This window comes from Triturus cristatus, chromosome 4_2 (assembly GCF_964204655.1).
Source record: "Triturus cristatus chromosome 4_2, aTriCri1.1, whole genome shotgun sequence".
Classification (NCBI taxonomy): domain Eukaryota; kingdom Metazoa; phylum Chordata; class Amphibia; order Caudata; family Salamandridae; genus Triturus; species Triturus cristatus.
The window spans coordinates 362,519,553-362,533,465 of NC_140586.1; the positions used below are offsets into that span (position 1 = coordinate 362,519,553).

The 13,913-nt window shown below is 47.7% G+C and overlaps 1 protein-coding gene across 9 annotated transcripts in view; it reads right to left on the bottom strand.

Moving 5' to 3' along the window:
* Nucleotides 1-13,913, bottom strand: part of TDRD5 (tudor domain containing 5) — a 1,318,580-nt gene that overhangs the window by 536,868 nt on the left and 767,799 nt on the right. For all 9 annotated transcript variants that reach the window (XM_085601794.1, XM_085601799.1, XM_085601798.1 and 6 more), the window contains exons 9-10: nt 10,387-10,607; nt 9,855-10,067 (exon numbers count right to left, since the gene is read on the bottom strand). In XM_085601794.1, the coding sequence (XP_085457920.1) occupies nt 9,855-10,067; nt 10,387-10,607 (434 nt within the window). The remainder of the gene's footprint in view (nt 1-9,854; nt 10,068-10,386; nt 10,608-13,913) is intronic.

Below are 13,913 nucleotides of genomic sequence, written 5' to 3' on the forward strand. Positions count from 1 at the left end.
CTCAGCAGACCACACCCCAGAGAGAGCTCCTCTTCCTGTGCAAACTCTTTTTAAAAGAATGGGGAGGGGGCTGGCAGGAAGTCTCTGTTTGCCCTATCAAACAGCGACACATCACTTCTCTGCCCCTACTCCCTACTTCCGGCCCAGGCCTCTGGGTTTGTTCAAAATGGCAACGTCCAGGGGTCTCATGCCACATGGTCTCTGAGAGCTCCTTCCCCCCTTGCTGCCTTCTCTCCAGAGCAGCTTGGTGCCTGGCACCAGGTGTCAGGTGCTGATGGATGAACCTGTAGCTCCACCCATCTTCTCTTCTTGGAGTGGAGGCCTTCGCCCTTGGAATGCTTGTCGTGCAGGGCTGGGCCTCTAATGCTACAGCTTGGGGAGGAAGGTCATTGATTCAGCCTGGCAAGTTCAGCCCCAGCCAGGCCCTGGTTATGGTTATGAGCTGATTCAGAGAAATATGACATTTCTGGATGACCCAAAAGCAGTACAAATATGACTTTGGAGTCTGCAGGATACTTCTTCTCACATAGGTTACAGTGGATTTTAGTGCGTGTCTGGAATTGGTGGGCCCTAGGAAAGCGAAACTAGCCCATGTGCTTCCCATCCTCATAGGAGATTAATGGAGTGAAAACAGTAAAGCAAACTGACTTTCTCCCAAATGTTTCTTCCCACTGTAGAAAGCCTATTCCATGTCACCACCCAGTTCTGCATAAGTCCTGCCACACCATTCAATTTGTAGCTGCTCCTGGGCTAGGCACGCCAGGAATCATCCATGCGCAGCCCTTACACTTGTGCTCACGCATATACACGTGTCTGCATGTAACCAGCCCAGTGCCCCTTACTCTGGCTGCAGCAAAGCGGCCTACTCGCGCCAGGGAGACACCGGTAAAATACACATGCAGTCCCTTTCATGATGAGTTTACTGTGGGTGAGTCCCAGCTTATGAGGTTCTCCCGCAGTAAAAGCTCAACAAATAGGTGTTCAAAAAGCAGATTTTGCACTGTTTTGGCTCATGACAAGGATAGAGGCAATAAATGCAATCCTTGTGAACACTCTTCTTCCCATAGGACTTGCAAGAGCGAAATAGTCCCTTTCTTTCAGACATAATTAATATCCAGAAGCAATAATACTTATCTGTGAAAAAGTAGGAAAGAAACTGAGCAGAGCTCAGGGAGACTCCCTTCACACACGACGTGCGGTGAAAATCTGAGGAATTCAGCCTTTGTTGGGAGGGTTCTAGAGGGTGCTAGTTACTGATTGGCTTTATCTAAAGTTTAGTCCTTTTTAAAAAAAGGAGGTAGATAGGCTATTAAATACATGGTTCTCACCATGATAGCCTATGGAATCAATCCTTTACCTACTGCTTCATTTAAATTACAGAGGGACTCCCACTTCGACGACGGGGAATGGTTCAAGCATGTGAATCTATGAAAGATACTCCAATACTGGATAACTATGGTATATCCTTCTCAGCATTTGCACATGGCATGCTGATCTGGATCTTACCATGAGTTTCATGGTGGAGGTCAACAGAGCAGATGCAGACGGTAGATACGTAGCAGTGAAGTGACGACTGGATGGGGATTCATTGGCCCTGATAGTGATATACACACCAAACACTAACCATTTAGGATGTCTGTGTGAGAGCTGGTGTCGGATAGACAGCAGCTCTCACACGCAATCCACAGGTACCATATATGGGGAAGCAATTTTTATTGATATAGAGATAAATAGATCTATTCCCCCCCCCGCTCCTCCCCCCCATGGCGGGCACTACATGCAGCAGACTGACACAATAATTACTACAATGGATAGAGAGCAGATGAGTATATGATGTGTGGCGACTGTGGCACCCCACCCAAAGAGTAGAACTTTTGTCTACTCTCCGGTGTACTTTCTTCACACATAGATTTGTGTTTCTGTAGTGAGATGCTGTGTTCACAAATAATACATATGGAGTACCTGGCCCGCATCATGTCAGATAACTGCCCATTGAAAATGGTGCTTCAATGGGGAAGACGACGAGCAAGGATACTGACTTGGAGACTACAAACAAAGACATTGTGTGACATGCCATTTTGGGAATCTATAGGATCACACAATAGTTTAATAAGAACGAGGGTGAATACTTCAACCAACCAGGTCGATGGAATGGGATGCTTTCAAAGTGGTCCTGTGACCACTTTCATCCATCAACCTGCATCAACACTACATGGGACGCAAAACTGTCTTTACTTAGGGACATCCTGGACACTAAATGTGATATGGGTCAGACTGAAATGGTAACACCTACGCAAGCTGATTTAGTGGGGTGTCTCCCAGAATTTAGACGTAAACACACAGAATTAAATTATAGGTTGGGGGAACCTCACTACAGGGAATATGTAGCCGGCATCAAAGGGATGGTGAGAGAGCTGGTAGAATGTTGACATGGTTACTGAGGGGAGATACAACACGGGCCTCAACAGGTCCCATCAGAACTCTTGAGGACAGGATGGTCAATTACCAAGAGGGCGTAAATGCAGCTTTTGTCGACTATTACCAAACTTTATATGCAGAAAATATGCAGGCTGATGCTACAATGCAGTGACTGGAAGAGCCACTCCAACTGCAAACAATACATGCAGCCATAGCCCATAGTGCGAGAAACAAAACCCCAAAGTATAGAAGGTCTTCCCATCACATTTTATTCAACATATAGTGCACATACAAAACCAAAACTACTGCAAATATGTGGGGAAGCGAGAGACATAGGAATACTCCCGGAATCCCTCAGGGAAGCACTGATAGTATTACTACTTATAGTAGTACGGGATCTGTCCGATGTTGGGTCTTAGAGGCCTCTATCCCTTCTTAATTTAGATGACGAAATACTACGGAAAATAATGCCAAACAGACTGTTGCCCATTGGATCATTAGTCCACATGAACCAAAACGGATTCATACCAAAAAGAAAGGAACACCTATTTGAACATCTGTCGTCTGCTGGGCCTGATGGGACTAATACAATGGGTGATGATCGCTGCCTGGAGGTATCCTTAGAACAATATCTAAGCATTCAACAGTCAATCGACACCCACAGCTGGTCGTATCTCCTGGCAGTCCTCAAGAGAACAGGACTATGCCCGATCAATATCTAAGCTTTCGACAGGCATTTGACACCCACAGCTGGTCGTATCTCATGGCAGTCCTCAAGAGAACGGGATTATGCCCGATATTCCTCAGCTGGGTACAAAAGCTCTAAAGCTGATCAATGGTCAGGGTTAAGATGGCGCAGATCATTTCTGACTGCTTTGAAATAAGTAGGGATAGGGAGACCCGCAGGGATGACATCTTTCCCTGCTCATATTTGCATTGGCTATGGACCCACTGCTGTGCACCAGGGCCTTGGAATGGGGGGGGTAAAAGCATTTGGAAGGTGGCATGTGGCATTCTTATATGTTGATGACGTGCTGATTTATCTTAGTAAAGCACTTAAGTTTCTCCTGGGGCTGATGAGGTGTTGGAGGAGTTTGGGGAAATAATAGGCCTCAAAATTAATTGGATTAAATCCTGTTTGCTCCCGTTAAAGTATGGACCTACAATCGCAGAGGTGCTACAATGCAGACCAGGCTAAAATGGCACTTCAACATGTTTAAATACCTGGGAGTGCATATTTATCACACAGATAAAAACCTTGTGAAGGGCACTTTGGGCACAGCACTTACATTGTTTCCTTCCCTTTTGGATAGCCCTTCCGTTATTCCCGATGAGTCGATTGGCTTTAGCTAAAATGCTAATATTGCCACAGCTGCTATATTTCTTTGCGACCATACCGGTGCTCCTTTTCAAAACATTTTTTTTGAAGAAGCTTCACAGTCTATCGAACTAGATATGGGGGAATGGTAGGTATAAAGTTTCACTATATAAATAGTCCTTTTCTTTTTTATTGGTTGCTCTACCTGAAATGTCAAATTGAGAGGTACCTGTAAAAGTAGTTAGCCCATCTATAGAGTTCTACTAGAGATTTACTGTAATTCTTTGGGGCACAAGCACACTAAAATGTGTCCTGCTAATATGTACTGGAGTCTTGGCTCTCATTACAAGTGGTCTCTAACTTCCCATGGTGCTGGTAACAGCAATTACCAGCCCCATAGGAATTATGATGTGGATGGATCACTGCAGTCTCTTAACTTTCACCAGGAGATTTCAGCGACTAAAAGCAGCCAAAATCACCAGGTGAAGGACTGGCTAAAAATGAGGAGTTACAAGGGGAATTGGACCTGGGAAAAACAATTCCCCAGAAGCTTCTATGGGGATCCTATGGATTGAACCCATAATGGGTCACATTTTTCACCATCATTTGAGTTAGAGGTAATCCCACTATCATTAAATCCTGGGATGGGGAAAAACAGTCCCATTTACCAGGCTACTTATATGAGGAACTTAGATCACAAGAACGAAAGGAGTGTCTAACCAGGTCAACATTTGAAAGTTCAGCAAAAGCAACCGTAAAAAAGGAATTTAGCCGGGGGCGAAGCTTGCCACGAAACGAGATGGCCGCGTTCTAGGCGAGCTCCTCGCAGATGCCCACAAAAATCCTTTCAAAATCCTGCACATCACGACTTAACCAACGCTACCTGGTGAGACCTGCCACCACAGATGGCGGGACACCTGTTCATACCGGGTTTCGGCGAACCGAGGCATTTTCACCGCTCGGAGCGTGGCGCGAGGTCCCTGCGGCCTGGCGGTGCGAAACCGAAACTGAGGCAGCGGCCTGGCGTGCATGACACAGCCGAGACGCACGGCACGTAGCGCGGCCTGAGGGGAGCTCTCTGCCCGGTGTGGTCAGGACTTCCCGTCTGGATGCGCCAGAGCTTGAGCGCACCAGCACAGCGACCTGGAGGCGCCGGAGCTTGAGCGCACCAGCACAGCGACGGGGAGGTGAGGGTCAGACAAGGTGAGAAGCGAGACCAGCGCCAGCTCTGTTTTACCACTGGGGAGGCACCTGAACAATAGCAACACGCGGTGGGGAAAGGAACACCACCAAAGCCCAGTGCAGGCCCCAGAATACTGCACGCCACACACGGCACTCCAACACACAGACGGGCTTGGGAGTTGCTGCGCAGATGGAGGAATAACAAAACAAACGCGGAAACAGCGTCACCCCCCAAGAGAGAGACACTTTACATTGGGAATTATCGGGCGCGGTAGCAGCAGGGCAAATTGATTTTTTTACAAACAGAGCGGTGCGGGGGGCACGCCAGCTGCTTCCGACTGACTGGAGGACTTGGCCTTGTAATCCACTGAATACTGTGCCAGAGCGCCGTGATCTTTGCACGGTTTCTCTGAGGCCTGTCTTTTTATGACCACGCAAGTGGCGAGGGCCCTCCCCACTATGGTCACCGGTGAGGGCCTGGACGCTGCTGAGCTACGCCTGGCTACCCCACTATCCAGGACCAACAGGAGGCCTGAGAGCAGCAGATCTATCAGGGGCGGAATGACGGCCACGCTCTTACTCAAGTGAATGGTGAAAGTCCTAGGACACTAACCTGCTAACAGCGAGTTGTATGACGCCGGAGACCGACTTGCATTGATTGCATAGCCCGAACTGGTGCCGAGCCTGCGCCGAGGTGCCCCGTATCCCAAAAAGGAGGTTTACCCATACTTAGAAGCAAACGCCACGTCCCGACCCTCCATCGCTTATATTGGCAGAACCAGACGCAGCGGCCGGACAGGGGTAGCGAATATGGGCAAAACAGACAGGACTCAGTCCAAAATAACTTTCGAGCAAGCCAAAAGACAACCGGACCGGGGAACGGAGGAGCAGCCACAACTGCAGGTGGAGACGGGCACCACTGGAGGGGTCACAAATGATGATGTGCAAGCCATGTTTACCACAATACAAGCAGCTTTAACCAAAATAGATGGCAAAATTGACTCCCTGACGTACCGGGTCGACAGGATGTCTGAGCGCTTGGACAAGCACATGGAAAGAATGGACATGGTTGAGCACCGAATATCCGAGACCGAAGATGTTCAAGTTCAGATGGAAGCGAAGCAGGTGAAGATGGACAAACATACGGCGGCTCTGACAGCAAAAGCAGAGGATTTGGAAGCGAGATCCCGCAGAAACAATATCCGCCTGACAGGCATATCTGAGACCACGAGCACGGGACCTATGGAGAGGTATGTCGAACAACTGCTCATCTCAATGCTAGGACGGGAAACGTTCTCTGACATCTTTATTGTCGAGAAAGCGCACAGATCCTTAGCACCAAAGCCACCATCCGGCTCGAGACCAAGGCCGATTATTGCGCGGATATTAAACTACAGGGATCGAGATGCAGCGCTTCGGAGGGCTGGGGAAGTTGAACCACGAAGGTATGGATATATCCCTATACCCCGATTTCACTGTGTCTGTACAGGAGGCCAGAAAGAAGTTCGGTCAGGCGAAACAAAAACTAAGGGACCTGAACATACCATATGCAATGCTGTATCCGGCCAGGATCAGGGTCACAGACGAGGGGAAGGTGAAGGTGTATAACGAACCAAAAGATGTGCTGAAATTCCTCCAACAGAAAGGACACTCAGGACCGAGACGGAAATCTCGGAGAGGGGATCAGGAAGAACACTCTACAACTTCCGACATTGAGTAGCAGGACATTGCAAGAGTCAGCAGACATCCTCACTTGTTTGAACAATGTTGCTCGGATCGCATGGTCCTGACCTGACAGCCGATAGAAACCGCTGCTAGATACAGGTGCTTTTATTTCCCAAACCATAGAGAGCTTTAAGACAATGGCCGCCGATCAAAGTATGACAAGCTCTTCTGGATGGTCCCAGGGACGCTGCGCCCAATGATGGACACTGGGCGGGGATCAGGACTGCTATGGGACTAACACAGATAAGTCAGATATCAGCATCCATTAAGTATTCAATTATAATGCTGTACTGCAAACTGTAAATGAACAGGTTTGAGCTTTGCCCTCTCTCTGATACGTAGTACTATTGCTAAATGACTCACCTGGTGCGATTTTGTAAGTAAGATATGCTATGTTAGGTTTTTTATGTATAAGTTTCACAGGGCATCCGCCCATGTGGAGAACAGCCCACAGGCAATGGGCTGGCAGCTCCCGCCCTTTTGTGTGCACCACACTAGTTTACTGTTTGGGCTTTCCTTTCGTTTTGTGTTACATAACAGGGGGAGGTGGTAGTGTGACTTTATGGTACGTCAAATTGGGATTGGCTCCGCCAAAGGGGATGGGGCGGAGTGGGTGGGGGAGGGGGTTGGGGAAGGTAGAAAATGTCTGGTCAACAAAGAGAAATTACACATACAGCTTTTGCTTTATATCCAGAGTTTGCAGAGGAGATGGCTACCCCATGTAAGGATAGGTGAACATGGCTAACACTAGCACGACTACTCGAAAACTAACGTTTACAACGCGGAATGTTTGTAGGTTTCAAACGCCACAGAAAATACGTAAAGTATTTGCATACTTTGACAGACATGGTATAGACGTGGCATGTATACAAGAAACACACCTTACCTCTCTTACTGAAACACGGATGGGTACAAGATGGGCATCGTACCGCTTGGCGTCCTCACACTCTATGTACGCCAGAGGGGTTTTATTGTTAATTAGGCGATGCATCCCATTCCAGCTTATTCGCACTATTAAAGATGATCAAGGACGCTATGTCATAGTGCAGGGAAATTTCGGAGGCACAGTACTAACGATAATCACGTCCTATGGTCCAAATACCGTCGATCCCAGTTTTTATGGACTAAACTTAGGGAATTCCCGTGCGCGCCAATAATATGGGGAGGGGATTTCAATACATGCCTGGACCCAGCCTTAGACAGGTCGACAGGTAATCAAAGATACGGCTAACAAGCGGCCAAAGCATTAAAAGATGGTATGGCGACATGGGGGGAGACTGAGAAACGAAGGCTGTAGGGAAGGAACATGTACATCCATGACACACAACACATGATCGCGGATAGACTACTGGCTGATTACGAATGAAGCATGCATGTGGACGAAAATGGTCAAACACCTACCCAAGACACTATCAGACCACTTCCCGGTCTGCCTCACGCTGGAGGTCCCAACATACATACCCAGGCACTTCACATGGAGATTACAGGGAAGCGCCCTTTTAGACCACCGGTCAACAATGCTTAGGTGGCCGGCACTATAGCACTATAGTGCATGGTGAGAGGACTATAGTCAGCTAGGTGTGATGGTACTGGTGGTGCCATCAGAGTGAAAGTACGCAACTAATTGAGAGCGTGGGATGTCTAAATTGACTACTGACTCTCTCTACAAATGTTTTGTCCTTGTTTTTAATGTTTGTTTGTACAGGTATGCATGAGAAGGGAATCCCCCTCTCACACATAGAAAAACGCCTTAGTGAGTGTATCACATAGTCTGTACCACAACACTAAGTCTGTTTTATTTTCACCACACCCTTTTAAAAACGGTCCTGAGGAAAGCCAGAATACTCTAAGGCACTGGCTGAAACATGTCGACCATCTGAAGGACGCAGGGGGCAGTAACTCTCCACCCTTACACGTCCTGTAGCCTTACTTTTAACCGCTGGTGTCGGCCCAGTTATTAAAATTGAATTTACCCTTGGGTACTGGGACCACCACCAAGCCGTTTTAAATCACAATTCACCCAACCTCACTGCACTCTCAGCAATATACCAGCTCCGCTGTAATCAGGCGTCGTAGCACACCCGGGACATACTAGGTGTCACTGGGTGGGCCCGATGATGAAGCATGCCACCAACTAGGTTGGTGGGTGAGGGCTTCATGAATACACCTACAAGGTGTCTGTGACAGAACTACTTTGAGTACTGCATCACTTTGGTCAACTTAAGCTAGTCTTCTTTGTTTAATCACATATAAATCCCTCGGGGACATGGACTAGCTTTCTAGTCCTCTCTCTCCCTCTTGTTACACGCATGATTTGTAATGTTGACTAGACGAAATAAACAAATGAAAAAAAAAAGGAATTTAGCCTGTGTTTGAAAGGAGAGAGATGGCATAGCTCACCTTATCTGTTCAGGTGATTGGAAAATTGATAGATGAATGAAGGCACATGGGCATGTATAGGACAGGACAAGGATACCTGGCAAGTTTCTGTATTGGCCTCCTTCATGGGAGTATGGCATGTGTTCCCCTCTACTTGCTTGAAGCTAAGAACATCTGAGGGCTAAGGGAGTACAGCAGACCAACTATGAAGCAACATTTTTTCATTAACTCGAGGTGCTTGATTCATTCAGAGTCTTAGATGGGACTTACAACCAGGTGGGAATCCTTTTATGGTTAGTTTTAGAAGGACCATATCAGAAGTAGATTACAAAACATGGGAATGTTTATTTTTTTATCAGCCTCCATTCTCTTTTTGCTTGTTTTCAGTCTTTCCTCATTTTTTTGTATTTGTTTTATTGAATAACTTCCCATGATAGCCCAGTAACAGTGGTCTGTCTGATTACATAAAAAACAGTATGGAGTTATGAACATGTGTCTATCCCACAGGTTAGCGCCCCAAACTGAGATAGCTGAAAAACGTAACCAGATGGGTGGACTAATTTTCTCAAACTTGACAGCAGAGTAGCAATCTCTTGGCATAAATAATTGTGTGTTTAAGGATATCCCTCAGAGTTTAAACGATTGCGGAAATATTTGAATTGTGACTCACCACAATCTTGAGAAATGCATGAAAGAGATAACAAATGAATGCTCAGTGTAGGAAAGAATGGGGTACAAACATTTCACAAAATCCAAACAAAAGCAGCACCACTGGATGCTTTCCTCACCATGACCCACAAAGATCACACTACAAAGCACAAGTTCTACTTACTTCAGGAGTCGGAGCCACTCTCCCCTCACCCTGGCAAGATGGCCAAAGTCCGGATAAAAAACTTCCACCTCCTCCTCACTTATGACCCGGTGGACAATGACACGATACCACCACACATCACCCTGAACTCGTACACAGCAAACAAAGCCCGGGCGGATCCATTCTGGAGGAATGAGGTAACGCTCAGAGACATTCTCAGTAGAATAACAGCGCCTGAAAGTTGGAAGAAAAAATGACTGGGGCACAGGTGCAAAAATACTCAACTTAAAGCATGTGGGAGAGGAAAGGGTCTAATGTTCCAAATTAACAGTGGGAGATATAATCTAGCAGTGGGAGATATAATCAAACTGTGGTTGTGTGGTCAAGTAACTGATACTCAAAGTCATTACCTTTATCTCTGGAAACCAACCTCATATGTTTTCAAATCCCCATTTATCACCCTCCCAATGCACCACATTTCTACCTCAATTAGCATTTCACATTTCAGAGTCTCTTCCCCGATGGCCAATACTCTCACTAAAAATACCCTCACCTCATTTCTATCATCATGTTCTCCAGCACTTCGGATGTATCCTCACTGTAACAACGGACATAGAACTCATCTGGGGAGATGATGCTCTCAACGTAAGCAGCCAGCAGAGTACCCATCTTTAGAGTTGGCAGGCTGTGCAGACTCTGGTTCCGTACAGCATCAGGAGGGACCTCTACTATTGTAGGGTCTGGAATTAGCAATTTTTCTTTTAATTTCCAGAGCTATAAAAGGGAAATTCCAGAAATTCAGATGATTGAATGTTTAGCACCTCAAAAATAAATTCCCACCATCCAACAGTAAATTTTTACAGCACAATTTTCCAATAACAGTCCAAGAAAAATCTTATTATTGTATGGCAAAGTGAGGAGGCACACATTATCAAGAATACTCCTTTAATTGTTCCTTTAGTTGCATACTTCCAGCAGCAAAAGATCACAAACTCCACAGTGATGGTATGTCATTACAAGATATTGGCTCAATGAATAAAGAACTGCTTTGACTTCTTTTGATTTATCTAATGTTACTTATTAACATTACTCATAAAGTGGTTTCTGAAACAGGTGCCTTTTTCACAGATGCACATTTAATGATTACTATTAATATTTATAGCTGCTTTCAAACATTACTCGCCATACATTGTTGCGGATGTAGGTGTCTTTTTCGCATTACTATTTTTTTGCTTCTCACTAGGTTTTTTCTTTGCATTGAATTGGTTTCATTGCATTGCATAGTATTCTGCAATTGGTCTTTGCATTGCCTTTCACCACCTCTGAATGTACTTATGATTTATTTACCCTTAGTGCTACCTCATTTCTCCCCTCATCCTCCATTAACCGTCAGTTTTCATTTAGGACAACAAAAATTACATTGACGCCCTATCCAAAGTCCTTACACTGAGAAAGGATAAACCTGTGTCCTAAAGTACCAGCAATGCTATACTCCAGGCACCTCAAGGTGCTAACAACTTGACTGCTTTTTGCCGAAGGGGACGTAGAAGGCTGCCAGAGCGTTACTTTCTGGCTAAGGACACATAAGAGCAAGCACATTAAATAGCCCACTTAATGCTGAGGCTATCACCCTCCACCCAAGCTAAGGATCCTTCTCGACTCGAACACATACAGCCTTCAGGGATTCGTTCCCCACACAGGTCCATCAGAGATTTCCACTAAGTCCAATGTTAGGACTTTCGATTATACTTTAAAAGATATAGCTTCTGCTCCCTTGGTGACTAGCAAGGAGGAAGATGATGCAACTCTGAAGAAGCGTCGCTTGCTTTATTTCACTCCACCTTTGCTTGATCGCTCTATAGCACATATCGCCTCAAACCATCCAAACAAAGGCAGTGTAAATCTAGGGAATTGTTTCATCCATAATTCTCTGCCATTTTTCATAATGAAAAACAATAGTATATTAAGGCGTGGTAGAGCTAGTCATGAACAAAGTGATTGTCCCTGCTCCAACGTTGTGCTCGTGTCCAGCTACCTTCTTGACACACTAAAACCTCAAAAGATTATGCATTGTAATAAATGTGAAGTCAATTAAAAGGTGCCTTTTCTAGCATCATTTCAAAATGGAGGCGCATCAGTACATTAAGAAGTTCATTGCCAAGGACTGGAGATGGTGAATCTGGATCTAAAGGATACCTATATTTCAATTCCTGTTAAAAAAGCTCACCAACAGTGTCGTGGTCTCGCCAGCAGCAAGATGGCTGCGCGCTGAGCGAGCTCTGCCGGCAGAGCCGCCTAATCCGGCATAATCCGCTATCGGCGGGAGGCATTTAGCCACTAGAATGCATTCCGACACCGTGCACCTTCGCTGAGGCGTCAGGGGCCGTGGAGAGACGACGCCGGGGGCGCCCGCTGCTCTGTGGCCTACCCAGCTGCCCGTTCATCCTGCGGCGCCCGAGGGCCTACTCCGGCCCGTCCTGTCTGCTGGGGTGCCTTCCTGCCGGGATTGGCGGGGCCGCTCGCCCGGTAAGATTCCCTGCCGGACCTATGTGGCGACCCACTGTGGCTGCTTTGTGCCTGGACGGTGGTGTTCCACTTCTTCGGCTCAGACCTACGACCGGTGGATGGAGTGCAGACTGGGGGCTGGGTGCGGGCTGCCGCCGCTCCGGCGCCTGGCGAGATCCTGAATGACCTGCTGATCAGGGCACCTCTGGACTTGGTGGCCTGTTTCTCCCGGTTGCCCTCTGGGACTTGATACAGCGCGTTTAGGGTCCTGACTCTTTCCTTCACCCGCCCTGTGCCGGGGCCATGCCGCTGCCCGCCCCTGTCCTACCACTGACTGCCAGCCCGCCTATATGGAGGAGGCCTGCAGCTGGGGGCTTCCTCCCTCTTCACCCCACGCATGCATCCACACTGGCAGCGGGGCACTCCGGAGGCTCACGCCCGCTTGTGGCCAGCTGAGCCCTGCCATTGGAGCACCCACAACAGCATAACACACGGCATCATCACCCTCTGCCTGCGGCCTTCTCTGCCGCTGGCTCCAGACCCCACAGGGGCCCCGCACAGACCTACTTAGGAGCTGCCCTATATTATCCTCCTACTACCTCGCTTGGCCGGACCATCCTTTGAACTTGAGAGCCAACATCACCACTGCGAATCCCTCTGCGCTACTCACTGCCCCCACTGCCTTTTCGCCGTGGGGAAGACAGACACCATACAGCCCAAGATCACTTTCTCGGGACGCTGTGCGGGCAAGGGTGGTGAGCCCCCCCCCCCCTCTGATGCTGGTGAGCAATCTACTCAGACCGACCTCCCCGGCAAACAAGATGACAGTCTCAGAACCATACATCTAGAAGTGAAGTCCAGCCTAAAGTCCATCAACGCGAAAATAGACCACCTAACATCCCTACTCGACGAGGTAAAACAGAGGGTGGACTCCCACGACGCTTGCATTGTCCAGCTTGAGGACGCCGGAGCCTCCGGAGCGCAGAAGCTCCTCAAAATGGACAAGTTATTCATGCCAAAAACAAGGACTTAGAGGCAAACTGAAAGGCACGCTCCCGAAGGAACAACATCCGGGTCGTTGGCCTATTGGAATCCACCGCAACCAGGAAAATGGAGGATTATCTCGAAACCCTACTCTGTTATCTCTTCGGCCCGGTTCTGTTCACCCACTTTACTGTCGAGGGGGCACACAGGTCACTTGGTCCCAGCGCGGCCCATCATTGCTTGTTAAATTATCGGGACTCCATTCTGCATAGGGCCCTGGAGCAGGGCGAGGTCAATCATCAGGGAAACACGTTGTCCTTCTACCCTGACTTTACTCTGTCAGTCCAGGCAGCCCGCAGGGATTTTCTTCCCACCAAGCGTATCCTGCAACAGCTCCACATCACGTACGTGATGCTCTACCCCTCCAAACGCCGCATTGACTTTGTAGGGAAACCTAGATTCTTCACCGACCGAAAGGCTGCCCTCACCTTCGCGAAGCAACTGCAGAAATTCTCACCACAAAGCCACCTCACTAATTCCGAGGACTGCTGCACAAGTGACAATGACTGATCCTTCCATGCCCGGCTCTGC